The 13,076-nt window shown below is 37.3% G+C and overlaps 1 protein-coding gene and 1 long non-coding RNA gene across 3 annotated transcripts; both read right to left on the bottom strand.

The window, feature by feature from the left end:
• Positions 1-514: 514 nt before the first annotated feature.
• On the bottom strand, positions 515-4,676 carry LOC110063688 (uncharacterized). The gene is made up of 3 exons (XM_089282129.1): positions 3,112-4,676; positions 2,590-2,637; positions 515-1,775 (listed from the first exon to the last, which is right to left on the bottom strand). The coding sequence occupies exons 1-3, from the start codon at positions 3,280-3,282 to the stop codon at positions 1,620-1,622; spliced, it is 375 nt and encodes a 124-aa protein (XP_089138255.1). The 5' UTR covers positions 3,283-4,676; the 3' UTR covers positions 515-1,619.
• A 917-nt stretch (positions 4,677-5,593) lies between these two features.
• On the bottom strand, positions 5,594-11,769 carry LOC149116173 (uncharacterized). 2 transcript variants are annotated; one of them, XR_016205339.1, is made up of 2 exons: positions 10,999-11,769; positions 5,594-6,707 (listed from the first exon to the last, which is right to left on the bottom strand). It is a non-coding gene; the product is annotated as an uncharacterized LOC149116173 (long non-coding RNA). The 2 variants fall into 2 exon arrangements; XR_016205340.1 differs by lacking the exon at positions 5,594-6,707 and adding an exon at positions 8,602-10,619.
• Between the last annotated feature and the right edge of the window lie 1,307 nt (positions 11,770-13,076).

The raw sequence follows: 13,076 nt of genomic DNA, 5'->3' as shown, positions 1-13,076 counted from the left end.
CAACAGCTTGTGCGAGTTCTGTGTTTCCATCGAGTTATAGAAACAAGATTTTTAACCAATCAGCACACGGATTTCCTTGGGGCTGTTTTCTAAAATAATTTAAAAACTTGTCAATGGAAAACAACAAAAACAACAAAAAGTAATAATTAAGTAAATGTAATAATAATAAAACTAATAATATTGTAGTGTATAGAAAGTCATTACGATAAAAAAAATCTGGTGATGAATAAAACTCCATAGCATTATTTACAGTTATGGTGACAGCAATGTTGTTTTATGATTTATTATTTGACATAACTTGGCTTATTCCTGAACAATGCCACTACATTGTGTTTGCTGTGGCAACAGTCCTGCGTTTCCATGTTTTAATGGCTACTATTTCTCATGCCTTTCCAAGATTTTCAAGGCTGCCTTGTAGTCTTTACATCCCTTCAAGTCATCACATTCAAACTAAAAAACAACCCTCCACTAAAGCATGGAATGTGTTGTACAATCAAACTGATCTAAGTCTGGGTTTGCTTCAAAGGTTATTTTTATTGGTTTTTTTTTTTTTTTTTTTTTTTGCTTGTCTTTACTACAGTTTAAATTAAGGCATGTTCATCACACTAGTCTTCCCTGCTTACTTTATTCTATACTTTGTGTAATTTTGTGCTCATTTTCCTCACGCACCGGGAAATGGTATGCAAAACATGTGCAAAACAGGTGTTTAAGTACAACCAAACACTAAACTATTTACTGGAGAAAATAATTATTGTTTCCTGCTGTTATTGTTCTGAAATTATTTTTGTCTCTGCTTTAACCACTTTATAAGACTTGCTTACGAATCAAGTCACAATCAAAATTCTCCCTTATGCAATATTTTTGGAGTGTAGCATCAAGGGTTTTTCTCTCCATTGTTATGATCACATGTCTGTTCCTTTTTCATAGCATTTTTTAACCTTTACACATCTCAGACTCTAGTGGAGGTCTATAAGCTTCATTCTGCTTCAATGTACTAAGCAGCTCTTGCTCTCAGTCTGACCATAGCTGCCCTGTCTTATCCATTTTTAGTGGTTTTATTTGTGGTTAGTGTAATAATACTGGGTGAAAACTTTGATGCTAGCTCCAGACATTCTGCAGAAATTCCCCTACTTTGCCTGGTTTTGTACATCTTTATTGGTATATCGTTCAGTTATCCTTGTGTGAAAATGGTTGAATTTCACCATCCAGGCTTTCTCTTCAGTATGGTGTTTAAGTCGACAAGATTGGTGGCATCTATTTTAGTTGTAGATATATCAGGAAAGTAACATTGTTCAAGCTTTGCACCACATGTGATTATCTCAAATTTGAGATCACAAATTAATTCCAAATTTAAGTTAACAAGTGATTTATACTGGCTATCAAGCTGTGGTAAGCCTTTGCATGACTTTGTGCCATTTAAGGAAGTAACAGGGGTGGTCATAATCAGTGGGAATTTAACCAGAGGTGTTGAATCTTGCCTAAGGGGGTGTAAAAATGAAGTACATGTAGGAACTCATAAATATGACAGCATGATTGGGCAGTATGAAATTAAATGTCACCCTCGTGACTTCACAGGTGATATGGAAAAATGTTAAAAATCTAAAGGTGTGTGATAAAGACTACGCCAGTTTATCATGCAGGGGGCACAAGCCGTTAAAGGGTAAAAGTTCATCAAAATCCTGAAGTAATACCCTGCAGGGCATTTTGAAGGTGAGTTCGTGCATTGTGGTATGTTCACAGTGCGGAAGTGAAGTTTGCCTTTCCAGTGACATTTTCTGCAAAAAACACAACATCAGTGTAACTATTTAACAACACTTTTTCAGTGGCATGTAACTTTTTAGATGAACAGAACGGAAGTAAAACTGATTTCAATAATGACCTTTATAGATCAATAGATTTTGTTGGATCTAAAGTAAGTTATATATGCATGTCATGCAGGCCTTCCTTTTTGAAATCTGTCAAAATAGAGCTTGACTACAGGAAAGCCCAAACTGTGTTTGAAGAGAAACAAGAATCTGTAATTAACCACTCCAGTTTGTCTGATCAAGCAACTGCAACCAAACCACATAAAGAAATGGATCATTCCATTCCCACATCATCTTAGTTTTAATCTTGACATACCAGGAGGAGAAATATATGAATTGCCCATGACTTCAAAATTGAATGCTGGCATTTTTGCACAATGTCTACTTAAACTAGACTAGAAGAATGCAGACCAATAGCTAACACAGCTGAGGGAAGCCATGCTCATGGGGAATATCCAGGGCCTCTACAGCCACATGCAAATACAATCTTTGCATCTGTTCTTCATGACATTTTTCCATGGACAGTCACATTTTCAAATTCAAAAACAACCAGTGATTAAGATTGTCCTTTCTAAGCACAGTATTACAAATGGTGTACCAAACTGGAACAAAATCACCTTTTTCCTTCCCTCAAAAATATCAATTGCAACAAATGACATCTGCCATTTTACAGTGTAAATCCTGGGGAACAAAGTGGATTATGGGGAGCTTCCACATATCATCTTTCATTCAGACATGTTTAAATCTGCTCTTGCTGTGATACTTAACACAACTGATGACTTACATGTATGTGTTTGTCCTGGTATAAGTGATCCAGCCCTAATTGATATTGCTGAAAGAAAAAAACAACATTTGTCATACTATGTTGATTCTTGTGGGACAGTTGTTGATGGAGAAATTGTTAAATGTATCAGAAGGTCATGTACCAAATGTTCTTACATGCTATCTAATGAATTAAGAATACAATGTCATGAATGTCAGGATTTTCCATGGTCCCACATGCATTCCCAAACAAAACCTCCAGAGACTTTCCAATCCAAAACAGCTCACGACTCCCATGTTAAACTCAGTAGCCTATCACATGCTGAACTAATTGCCAGGGCCAAAAACGTGCACAAAATTGTCGCCAGAACCAGAGAAAGGCAAAACAAGATTACATTTTATATCAAAAAGAAAAACAAAAAAATGTTGAAGCCCCCAAACATTACAACCCCACATCTTCAGACCTAGCCAAATTGATGGATATTGCCTTACAAAACCAGTGGCTTACTGAAAATTCTGTCTTATGTGCTCTATTGACTGATACCTTAACATCCCTTAAATGCCAGGAGGAGGAATTTGCAATGCATGGAAAACTGACCAAAAACAAACAGAAGCCACATCCCAAAGGAATGAGGTACAACCCTCTTGTGATAAAATGGAGCTGCATGATAGCTAGCAAGTGCCACAAAAAAGGATATGATGTTGTGCAAAGCATTCTCCTTATTCCCACATGTATCTGGGAAACAGTGAAACAATATCGTCAGGCAGCTAGTACCACAAATCCAATATCTCGGCAAAACCTAGCAATCATGGTGCAAGAAATGAATAGAGGGGTTGCAAGGGAGTTGGAGGAATTTATTGGAATGAAATGACCATAAAGGAAGGAATTGTACTGTGTAAATGGACAGGGGCATTGGTTGGATTTGAAGATTTAAATATTAGCCATGAAATCAACAAAGGTCCATATAGCGGCGCTTGTCCACCGCTAGCTGGACCACACAAAATCCACAGATAGACACAACCTATTTCGTACCAAACTTCTTTTGAAACGCCTTCTTTATTGTTGTATTGTATCATGAAACTAAAAACAATCGATTTACGAAATTAGGGACAAGCAAATAGCTTAAGAAATATTCCAGGTAAATCAGACTTACATTATTGCCAGATCTGGCAAGAGTTGACATCAACAGAACCTTTCCTTCCTTCGCCCTGACTAACAGGCAATAGGACGTAATTTCTTTTTTCCCTTCGAAGCACGAGTGCTTGCGAAAAATGATCAAAGGTCCTTTTTTCCTAAATTATATTGAATTACATAATAGATGACTAGCGCAACACGCATTCTGTATGGAAATGCAAGACAACTTAAGAGTGCAAGACAAGCCACCTAGTGTGACTTTAAAGATTAAACCAAATCAAAACAAGGGATTAAAACTCGTGCTATAGGGGCACTTACAGTCCCCATCATCTTGAAAATGAAGATGAAGACAACATTGACAACACCTTGGAATCAAGTGAATCTGATACAACTCCTACTGTTTCTGACACAGACTTCAGTTCTGAATCAATATTTTCAGAAGAAGAATAAACCGACCAACCTACATGTAAAAAAGCCAGACTTATTTGTCAGTTTTTCTCCCGGGGGGGGGGGGGGGGCACTGCCATATATGGGCTATATAAGTATGTGCTGCTGTGAAGGGTATGGTTTTCAAGCAGTGTACTCTGGGATAGGGTACATAAATCAGAGTGTTTGGGTCTAGAATAGGGTATCATTTTTCACAAAACTGACTAGTTGGTTGAAGATTTTATCTAGAGTAAGGCAACCAGGAATTGCCACTCAAAAATATAAAAAAATCAAATCGGCAAGTTTAAATTTACGCAAATCAGCCTCAACAGTGTCTACAGATGGGGGGATTTGGGGAGTTTACTCTAGTATAGGTTAGCAAAATTCAGCTGAACTAGCTCTGGTATACGCTAAGGGTTCCAGGATCCCAGTGACACATCCCCACCCAGAAATTCCCAAAGTACCCCTCCCCTCGGGGTTTTTTTCTATTCAGCATTACAGAGGGATTTTTCATGCCCAGTAGCTAATCTTTTCCATTACACAAAATAAATCACCAAATTCTTTCTTCTCTTGTTTGGCAACTGTGTGAGGCCATTGGTGACCTAGATCTTGAAAATGAAAAAAAAAATTGAGGTCATCTATGGCGTTTCAGATGGTTCAACATATTCCTAAGCTTTTCTTAGCAGAGGTGGAGCACAGAACTGAGTAACATACAACCCTTACAACAACAATAAACCAATAAACCAACTTTACTGTCAACCCTGATGGCCAACTTCAAAAAGAGGGCAAAAAAATTACAGCAGAACATTTGTTACCCGATGTAAAACATCGGTTAACAAAGCTAACTTGGATTAGTTTGACACCTCAAACAAAAATGAGTGTCAAAAGGGCTGTTACTCAGAGTTTGCTCTCTTGATGTAGCATTAGACATCCTACAAGGACCTTTACCCCCTTAAGAAACAGTTGGAACCCGTACCTACATGTACTTAAACAATGCTACAAATTATTTGAAGTATTCAACAACAATTCAGAGGTTGACCCTACCTGCTACAAAAAGTTAATATCAATCATGCTTTGGTTTGACAATGGCTATAAAGAGACCAAAGAAACAGTTCTCTAGCAACCAGTGGTTTAAAAAACCACTGGAAAAAATTTATACCTCGTGTCACATACAAAGACCTAACAAGAAGCATTCCCCAGGGGTTTCCTAGGGATTGTGCAATATGCACAAATGCAACATCCAGAATTGCACATCATTCCAAGGACCATGTGCCAGGATGATGTTAAAATTATTTCTCCCTACAAAGAGCAAGAGTATCAGGAGGAAAACCAATCACTTTACAGATTTTTGAGTCATCTGCATCTCTTGAAACAGAACTCCTTTTAACTTCTGAAATGGACGATATACAAGGAACCTGTGGTTCTTACGATTTGACAGCTCTTCCTGATCTTGTTTCTCTCCCCCTTTCTAAACCAAAACAAACATCACTAGAAAGCACCAAGCATTTCAGTGAGAAAGACGGATGGGAATTGTGTGCTCAAGAGTTAACCTCTGATAGTACAGTCTCTAAAGACACATGGAAGTTCGATGAAGAATTCCACAATGCAGCAGATAAACAACAGTTATCGCAACATGTTAGACAAACCATACAATATATTAATAATAATAATAATAATAATATTTAATATTTCTAAGGCGCAAATTAACATGTGAATATGATCAAATGCGCCTAACAAACCATATGAGTAATATAAATTAAACGATATGCTATGAATAGTGTGATAAATTTAAAACTAATTATTTACAATAATTATGTACATTAGGCTAAGGTAGCGAGCTAAAAATTAAAATATTAAAAACAAGGGATCTAGTAAAAATGTATATAAAACATCAAGAGCTATTCAAACGCTTTTCTAAATAAAAATGTCTTTAGTTTGGACTTAAAATGGTTAAAATTGTCCTCATCTGTCATTGCACACGGCAATTTGTTCCAAAGTGATGGTGTAGCAGCAGTAAATGCCCTGTCACCAAGTGTTTTCTTCGTTTTCGTGGATGGTGGTACTAATAAAACTTGAGAATTAGAGCGTAAACCATACCGGGAGGGATTTTTAACACGAATAAGATTACAAATATAGTCAGGTGCCTGGTCATGTATGGCCTTAAAAGTAATTATTAAAATCTTATAAACAATTCTGAATCTGATCTTTTTTCATCAACAAATATTCTGAAAACATGTCAACCCATACCGACTGTCCTACATGCAAGTGAGAATCATCAACATGTATCGTCAGTTGCAAGAAGGCTTGACTACTTTGTACGAACTACTTTTTCCAATGGAAACTGGTCCATTGCCTCACTCCAAGAAGCCATAAATAAACTTAAGGGTGACAGGGCACTTTGTTTGTACTGGAGGAAATTACTCCAAAAATTACTTATTCCAGAACCACAAATAAGGCTGTCAGGCAAGGTTCTTTCTGCTTTTGTCAGAAAGTTCACCAAACGAAGGTGCGCTACCTACTTAGCAAGGGATGGACTTGCACTGAAGCATGAAGAGGATGAATCTGCCATGAGGCAAATGCTAAAAAAATTTAATGACAAGTCAGATGAAGAAAAGACATCAAAAGCTGAATCCAATGCCATAAACAAGGTCACTGGGCATCTGAATGCCCTGAGGGGCATGAACCAGAGTGGCTGGCTAACCAAAAGTGTTTTTCATGTGATACACTTGTAAATGAGGCCAAAACTTATGCAAAATAAACCTCCACCTGTAAAAACTGCATGATACATGTACCATGCTGGTACATCACTTACAAAGCTGTTAAGCAACTTATCTGCAAAGAGTCTTGATACTTTCCAATGTTACCAACCAATTTCATCTCACGATGCAAGTACCTGTAATAATCCCAAATTTTACAAACAAAGAAGTGCTAAATGGTTTAATGCCTGCAAGGGAAAAATTAATAGCACCAAAGCTGCAACAGCTCTTGGATGGTATGGCAAAACAGCCATGCTTGATTACTAGAATAATCTGCATAATGATTTGCATGGCTCACAAAAAGAAGCCAATGAATCAAACCTGGCTATGTTGTGGGGTTCTACATGTACAGTATGAATGAAGACAGTGCACTAGCCACTTCCCTAAAAACATTTTTGAATCAAAATAAAGGTGATATTATTGTCAAAGAAACTGGAATTTGGTTTTAAAATCAATTGATGACAAAAATCAAAGCTGGCTTGGTTCTTCTCCTGATGGAATCATAGAGGAAAATGGAGAAATAAAAACTGTTCTCAAAATAAAATGTCCTTTTCTGGGAGGCAAACCTGCTCCATACAGAAATGTTTGTATCAACCACAGCCCTCAAACCATGTTAGAAATGTTCTGCACATCTACTCAGCAATGTCACTATGCTGTCTGGACTCAAATTGCCACAAAGAGCCCCTGTATAAGTTTCATGTCCAATTCTCTCATTACCCCAAATGTTCTCTCTCATGATGATCTTAAAAAGTTTGAATCAATAGACAAACCTGACAAGCAAAATAAAGCTTCACAAAAGTGTCAGGCTTGCAAAGATGAAGAATGGAAATGCAAACTTAACCCATGTGAGGTTTGAAGAAAGAGAATCAGTAATTCCTTAACAGCACAACAGACATGCTATCAATCATATAATTATGGGTCAAATGGAATTCATAACAGCTACCATCAAGACACTTTCCTTGAACTGACCTATTACAGTTTCAAACGCCATTTTAATTGCTCTCCAAATATAGATTTAAAGGAAGGCCTCACTGCACTATTTGATTCTTTTGCGTTAAGGGAACAGAGGAAATTTCATGAGAGTAAAATGACATAATGGACATGGTTGAGAGACAATACATCAAATGGCCACACATACTATGCCTATGATAAAGAAGCTGCATTTGACTCCATTCTATACAGGCTTCTAGAATCTATGCCTGATGACCTTCAAGAGAAATTTTCAATCCAAACAAACTATTCACAAACTTGTTGTAATGACCTACATGTCAGCCACAATTCATGTCACAAGTTTAGATACAGTGTGTTTCCAATCAGTTTGGATGATGTATCGGACAAACTCTTCTTAAATTCCAAAGAGTTTGATGTCTTTCAGGTGTTACAACACAAACTTACACTACAGAATTTTATCCCAAAGTCAAAATGCTCTGTGTAATGAACACTATATCGTGGCTTCTCTAATTAAGTGAGTAATCTTAATTCTTTCTGATTCGCCAATTTGTTGCTTAGCAATGACGTCATTAGTTTTTACACGTGGACGTATATAGATAGTGTTAGCAGTATATTCCTGCCAGTAGTTCAAGTTTCAGTTATCATGCACAGTACGTGTTTTTAAGTAAATTAAGTTTTAAGCTACCCTTGACTATTCAGAAAGCAAGCGGGAACCGATGTGTAAGTACAAACTATTTTCTATGCTTTTTTTTAGTATAAGTTTCAATTTTTGACGTTTTTTAACCTTAAGTACCTTCAGTCTTGGTTTTTCATACAACAGCCTATTGTATTAAGTCCAACACGTGGCAGAGCCCCAGTTTTCAAAGTTTTTATTTCATCTTGTTTTTAGCGATAGATCTTTATAGTTTACACTCCCCCTAGCTTAGGTTTCTATTTAGCAACTTCCTATAAGAATCTCTGGTAATTCAGTTAGGTCCTTTCCTTGCTAGTAAATTCCCACATCACTTTCAGTGGCGTTCACGCAAGCACGTTTTTATCGCATCGTGCAATTTTATTGCTTTCAAGATTTTAGAGTGTTATCATTTATTTTATTAGGACAGTTAGCAGCATGTGTATCTGCTTGGGATCACTGATGATTTTAATTATATCTTTACTGAGAAGTTTGACTGGAAGTATTATTGTACCGCAGTTATGATTGGAATGTTTGCTATTATTGTTTCGTGACTCTTGTCGTCTTGTAATCTTCTATTATCTAGTAATTAGTTTATTCGCTGCATTGTATTTCAGTTTACATTCGATTATCGTCAATTAAATCACTAGTCTCATCGCGACAAGTTGTCTAGCAAGTGACAATTCAGCCTTTCAACACTCGCCGTGAACCTGACGTTACACTCTGTCCTGCTACAAAATGACTCAAATAATAATTGTGATTCTGATTGTGTTATCATTAGCGATCCTAAATTTGCAGTGCAGTGGTGCAACAATCGACAACTGTAATAAACCAACCTGACATATTTTTTTGTAGGATACACACAATCAGGAAATTCTACAAAAGGGTACATCCCAAGCTTAAACAAGGAAAATACCACAATTGATATGAATGGCTGTAAATGTAGATTATCTGGTATAGTCTACTTAAAATCACATCACTACTGGTGTGAAGTGTATTCCACTCAAGGAGGTTGCAAAAGTGGGTGGTTTGTCTACAGTGGTCTATGGAATAATGACAAAGCAACCTTTGTAGGTCCAAGGTCATAATTCATGGAAAAGAAAAGTTTGTACCTCTTAATGTTTGAGAGAGTCTGTCCAAAAAAAAACAAAGAAAAATCCTGGTATCACATCTAATAGACCTATTCATTTGACTGATAATTATGTACTTAAAGAAATTATTGAAAAACACAAACACCTGCTTTCCTTAACTGACAGTAAGGCCAAACTAGCAAACATGAAAGCAGTTCCTCAATATTAAAACATCTCCATACAATCAATTATGAAGATGGCTGATCTAAAAGGGCCTTTACTGCAGCACTGCAACCCAGTCTCAGCTGTACCAATAACCTTTGTATCTGACAGTAGTATTGAGAATTACACAGGACTCCTAACAAGGAGACATCCCCTCTGATTTAACAACAACTAACTGATTTTGTTCCTGCAACTTTAGTACATGACTCAATGATAAACTTGGTGAAAACACAAAAAGATATAACTGAATCAGAAAGTAAAAAATGATTTGATCTAACACCAGTGAAGCATGGATATACACCAGAACGACATCCAACAAAAAAAAAAGCAAAGAAATCAATGCGTAATCCACCAAGACAACCAGACATACAGGTAATCACATGAAAACTTTCAACTACATGTATTAGGCAATCCTGATCTACATGTTTGTTTTCAAAAACTTGATGAACCCAATGAGAATGAAAAGCAACTGATTCATTCCAAATTTTATATGTCTGATTCTTTTTTTTTTTTTGTTTTGTTTTTTGTTTGACTTATCCCATGATTATCAACTGGTTAAAACAACAGAGTTATGGGAGTACAGAGAATTTGACAGAATGTTAACACCAAAATCTGCAAATGAAAATGATCACCTGGAGCAGGTCAGGCACTTTATTTTAAAGAATGGTGTCCAAGATCCACTGATTATCTCATGTGATCTAAAAACATGGCCAAGCTTATGTGTCTGACTGAAGGAAACCATCATCTTTGGGTGGCAATCAAAGAGGAATTTCCTTTTGTGCCATGCCATGTAATTCCTCACTGGCTGCCACCCAATGGCTCCTGTAAAATATTGAAGTGGGTTTGAAAACATTACGGTCTAAGGAAGTCATACTTCCAGCACATTTAGGATTAACAGTGTTCAACTCCTACTAGTTCAATATTCAAAATAGCCAGTTCCAAAGCAGAGATCAGGGAAGAGCTAGACACACTTTGGCCAAAGGCCAGGAACTAGCCCCGTTTTTCAAGTGAGTCTTAAATATTATGATATGACAATTGAGAGGATTGCATTGTAGGTATTTTGTATGTACCATTGTCAGAAATGACTTCTATTCTCACGAATAAAATAGTATCAGAACTACTAATCACGCTGTAAATATTACCCAAATTGCGGGCATTGCTCTAAAATGTAAACTGTAGTACGACAAAGGTGAAAACTTACCTAATCCGGCTATCTGTAAGATGTCACGTACACAACTGTTCCTTTCACACACCCACTCTTTGAACTTTGAAGGGATTGATATGACGAACCACACGCGCTGGAGAACTGGAATTCCACTGATAAGAAGCCCAGTATACCCTTTGTCGAACCTCTTATTCTTGTGTCAAAACATCTTTGCTTCGCTTTCCACTGGCCCTCGAAAGGTCAAACGGCTGATACTTTAGTTCCACAAATTTGCTTCACGACAGAAAGGTTTCTTTCAAATTATCTAACTTTTGAATGTTTTGGCTGACAAAAAGAATAAAAGAAAGCTTTTAAATAACACTTAAAGCCACAAAATTAGCAAACTGAAGCAAATGGGTGGCAATATCTGAAGAAAATTCCTCATTCTTGACAACCTCTTCGAGTTCAAATTTGGGCGCCATTTTGAATTTAATCCAAGCGAAACGTGACGTCACACTGGCAGTGATGACTCGACAAGTGTTTTACCTGAAGACGCCCCCCGTCACTCCCTCTTCCTGGAGAGCGGAATCTCTGTCTCGGAGGGTACAAGGAGAGAGAAACATAACCTAAACATTGAATGTTTTAAAATTCAAAATTTTCACTTCAGTTGACTTTAGTTCAACTATTGTTATACCTTCACACAAAACACGCTTTGTTCTGTGTTAGCTGATAGAGGTCATGATACACAACATCTTGTTATCTTTCTTATGTTCACAAACGATTAACATCGCCGAGGAAACCCAGAAATTCTTATTTCTAAAGCTCGGTTCATACCGTCGCATTTCTGCCGTGTCGACTGAATTCAGTGAAACGAATTCAATTCGATGGATATTCGTCGTCTGAATCGGCTGCCGCATTTCTGCCGCGCGTTCTACTGAAATGCGACGCCGATTCAAACGTCGAATTTCTGACCTGTCACCTGTCTCATAAGTTACATATCAGGCGCTGTTTAGTAACCCTGTTATTAGGGGTAACCAAACAAGAGGCTTACCCATGCACTTTAAGTTTTAAGCGTGGTTGGGAGATTCACTTGATCCTTCTTTCGCTCCTTCGCTTCCTGCTATATGTTAGGCATTTTGTAAATCCTGTGCACGGTCTGACCAATGTTCTTTTGCTTGCCGAGTGAGTAGGTTAAATTCAAAATACGTCTGGAGAGTAAGAAAGGGCTAATGCAACAGAGCAACGGAGAAAGAAAAACTTGTATTAGATTATTTCTCTGAGTTTTAAGGAACAGAACGTCTGAACAATAGAAATTCACCAGAAGATACAAAAAAACCAAGGCAATGAATGGAAACCAGGGAGGGTAGGGAGGATAAAACTAGTGTGGATAGACCGCAAATGACCTTTCAGACGACGCTAAACTTGACATGAGAGACACTAAAAGCGCTGTTGCAACGATTTTGTTATGAAAAACACACCAAAAATGGTTTAATTTTTATGTTACCATTTACCATGTAGTTTTAAGATCTTTATAAATGTGTTTGCTTTTCTGTATGTAAAGGCGAATTCCAAGGAGATCTGTTAAGAAATATCCTTTCCTTCTTTTTTTCAGAAAAATGCTGATGTCAGCATTTTTGTTAAGATTCAAGGCTAATTATCTCGAAAAAATGCGTAGCTACTCCCATTTCTCTTTATGGATTTCTATAGACCTTGCAAAGATCTACTTTTTCCGCGTGGTCCTAACCTGGCGCAAAAACCTTTGTATTTAGTAGGCTCCGTCCTCAAGGTGTCCATGACGAAAAGCCACTACTTGTAGCTGTCCAAGGTCGTATTAGGGTGTAGTCTAAGAAATAATGATAATAAAAACGCTGTTATTTCCGCTTTTAGGCTCGATTTCCGCCGGTCAATACTAGCGAAGGCTTTGTTCCTAAACAGCCTGGTAATCTGGTAATCGAGCTTTTTTTCTATTTTAATTGGCATCTTTTAGGGGTCAGACAAAGCTTGAGCTCGAGGTTTAATTCAAATTTTCCGACGAGCATCCCCGACCTTTTCATATGGGAGTTACCCCCACCCCTGCGCTCTAAAACAAATGACACGAGGCAGGCCAAAAGGAGTTTTGATCGCTTAAAGGCATG

Source organism: Orbicella faveolata, unplaced genomic scaffold (assembly GCF_042242905.1).
Source record: "Orbicella faveolata isolate gen_17 unplaced genomic scaffold, um_ofav_v1 contig_12, whole genome shotgun sequence".
In the NCBI taxonomy this organism is placed as follows: domain Eukaryota; kingdom Metazoa; phylum Cnidaria; class Anthozoa; order Scleractinia; family Merulinidae; genus Orbicella; species Orbicella faveolata.
This window is presented reverse-complemented; position numbering and strand designations above follow the sequence as displayed.

Bases quoted from the DNA above. Each gene is read 5' to 3' on its own strand.
- LOC110063688 (XM_089282129.1), bottom strand. From the start codon at position 3,282: ATGCTTTGCACAACATCATATCCTTTTTTGTGGCACTTGCTAGCTATC. The intron at 2,638-3,111 runs GTATCAGTCAAT...TTTTTCTTTCAG, and splicing joins GGCATTTAAGGGATGTTAAG to CAATATCAATTAGGGCTGGA. The intron at 1,776-2,589 runs GTAAGTCATCAG...TGTTTTTTGCAG, and splicing joins ACCAGGACAAACACATACAT to AAAATGTCACTGGAAAGGCA.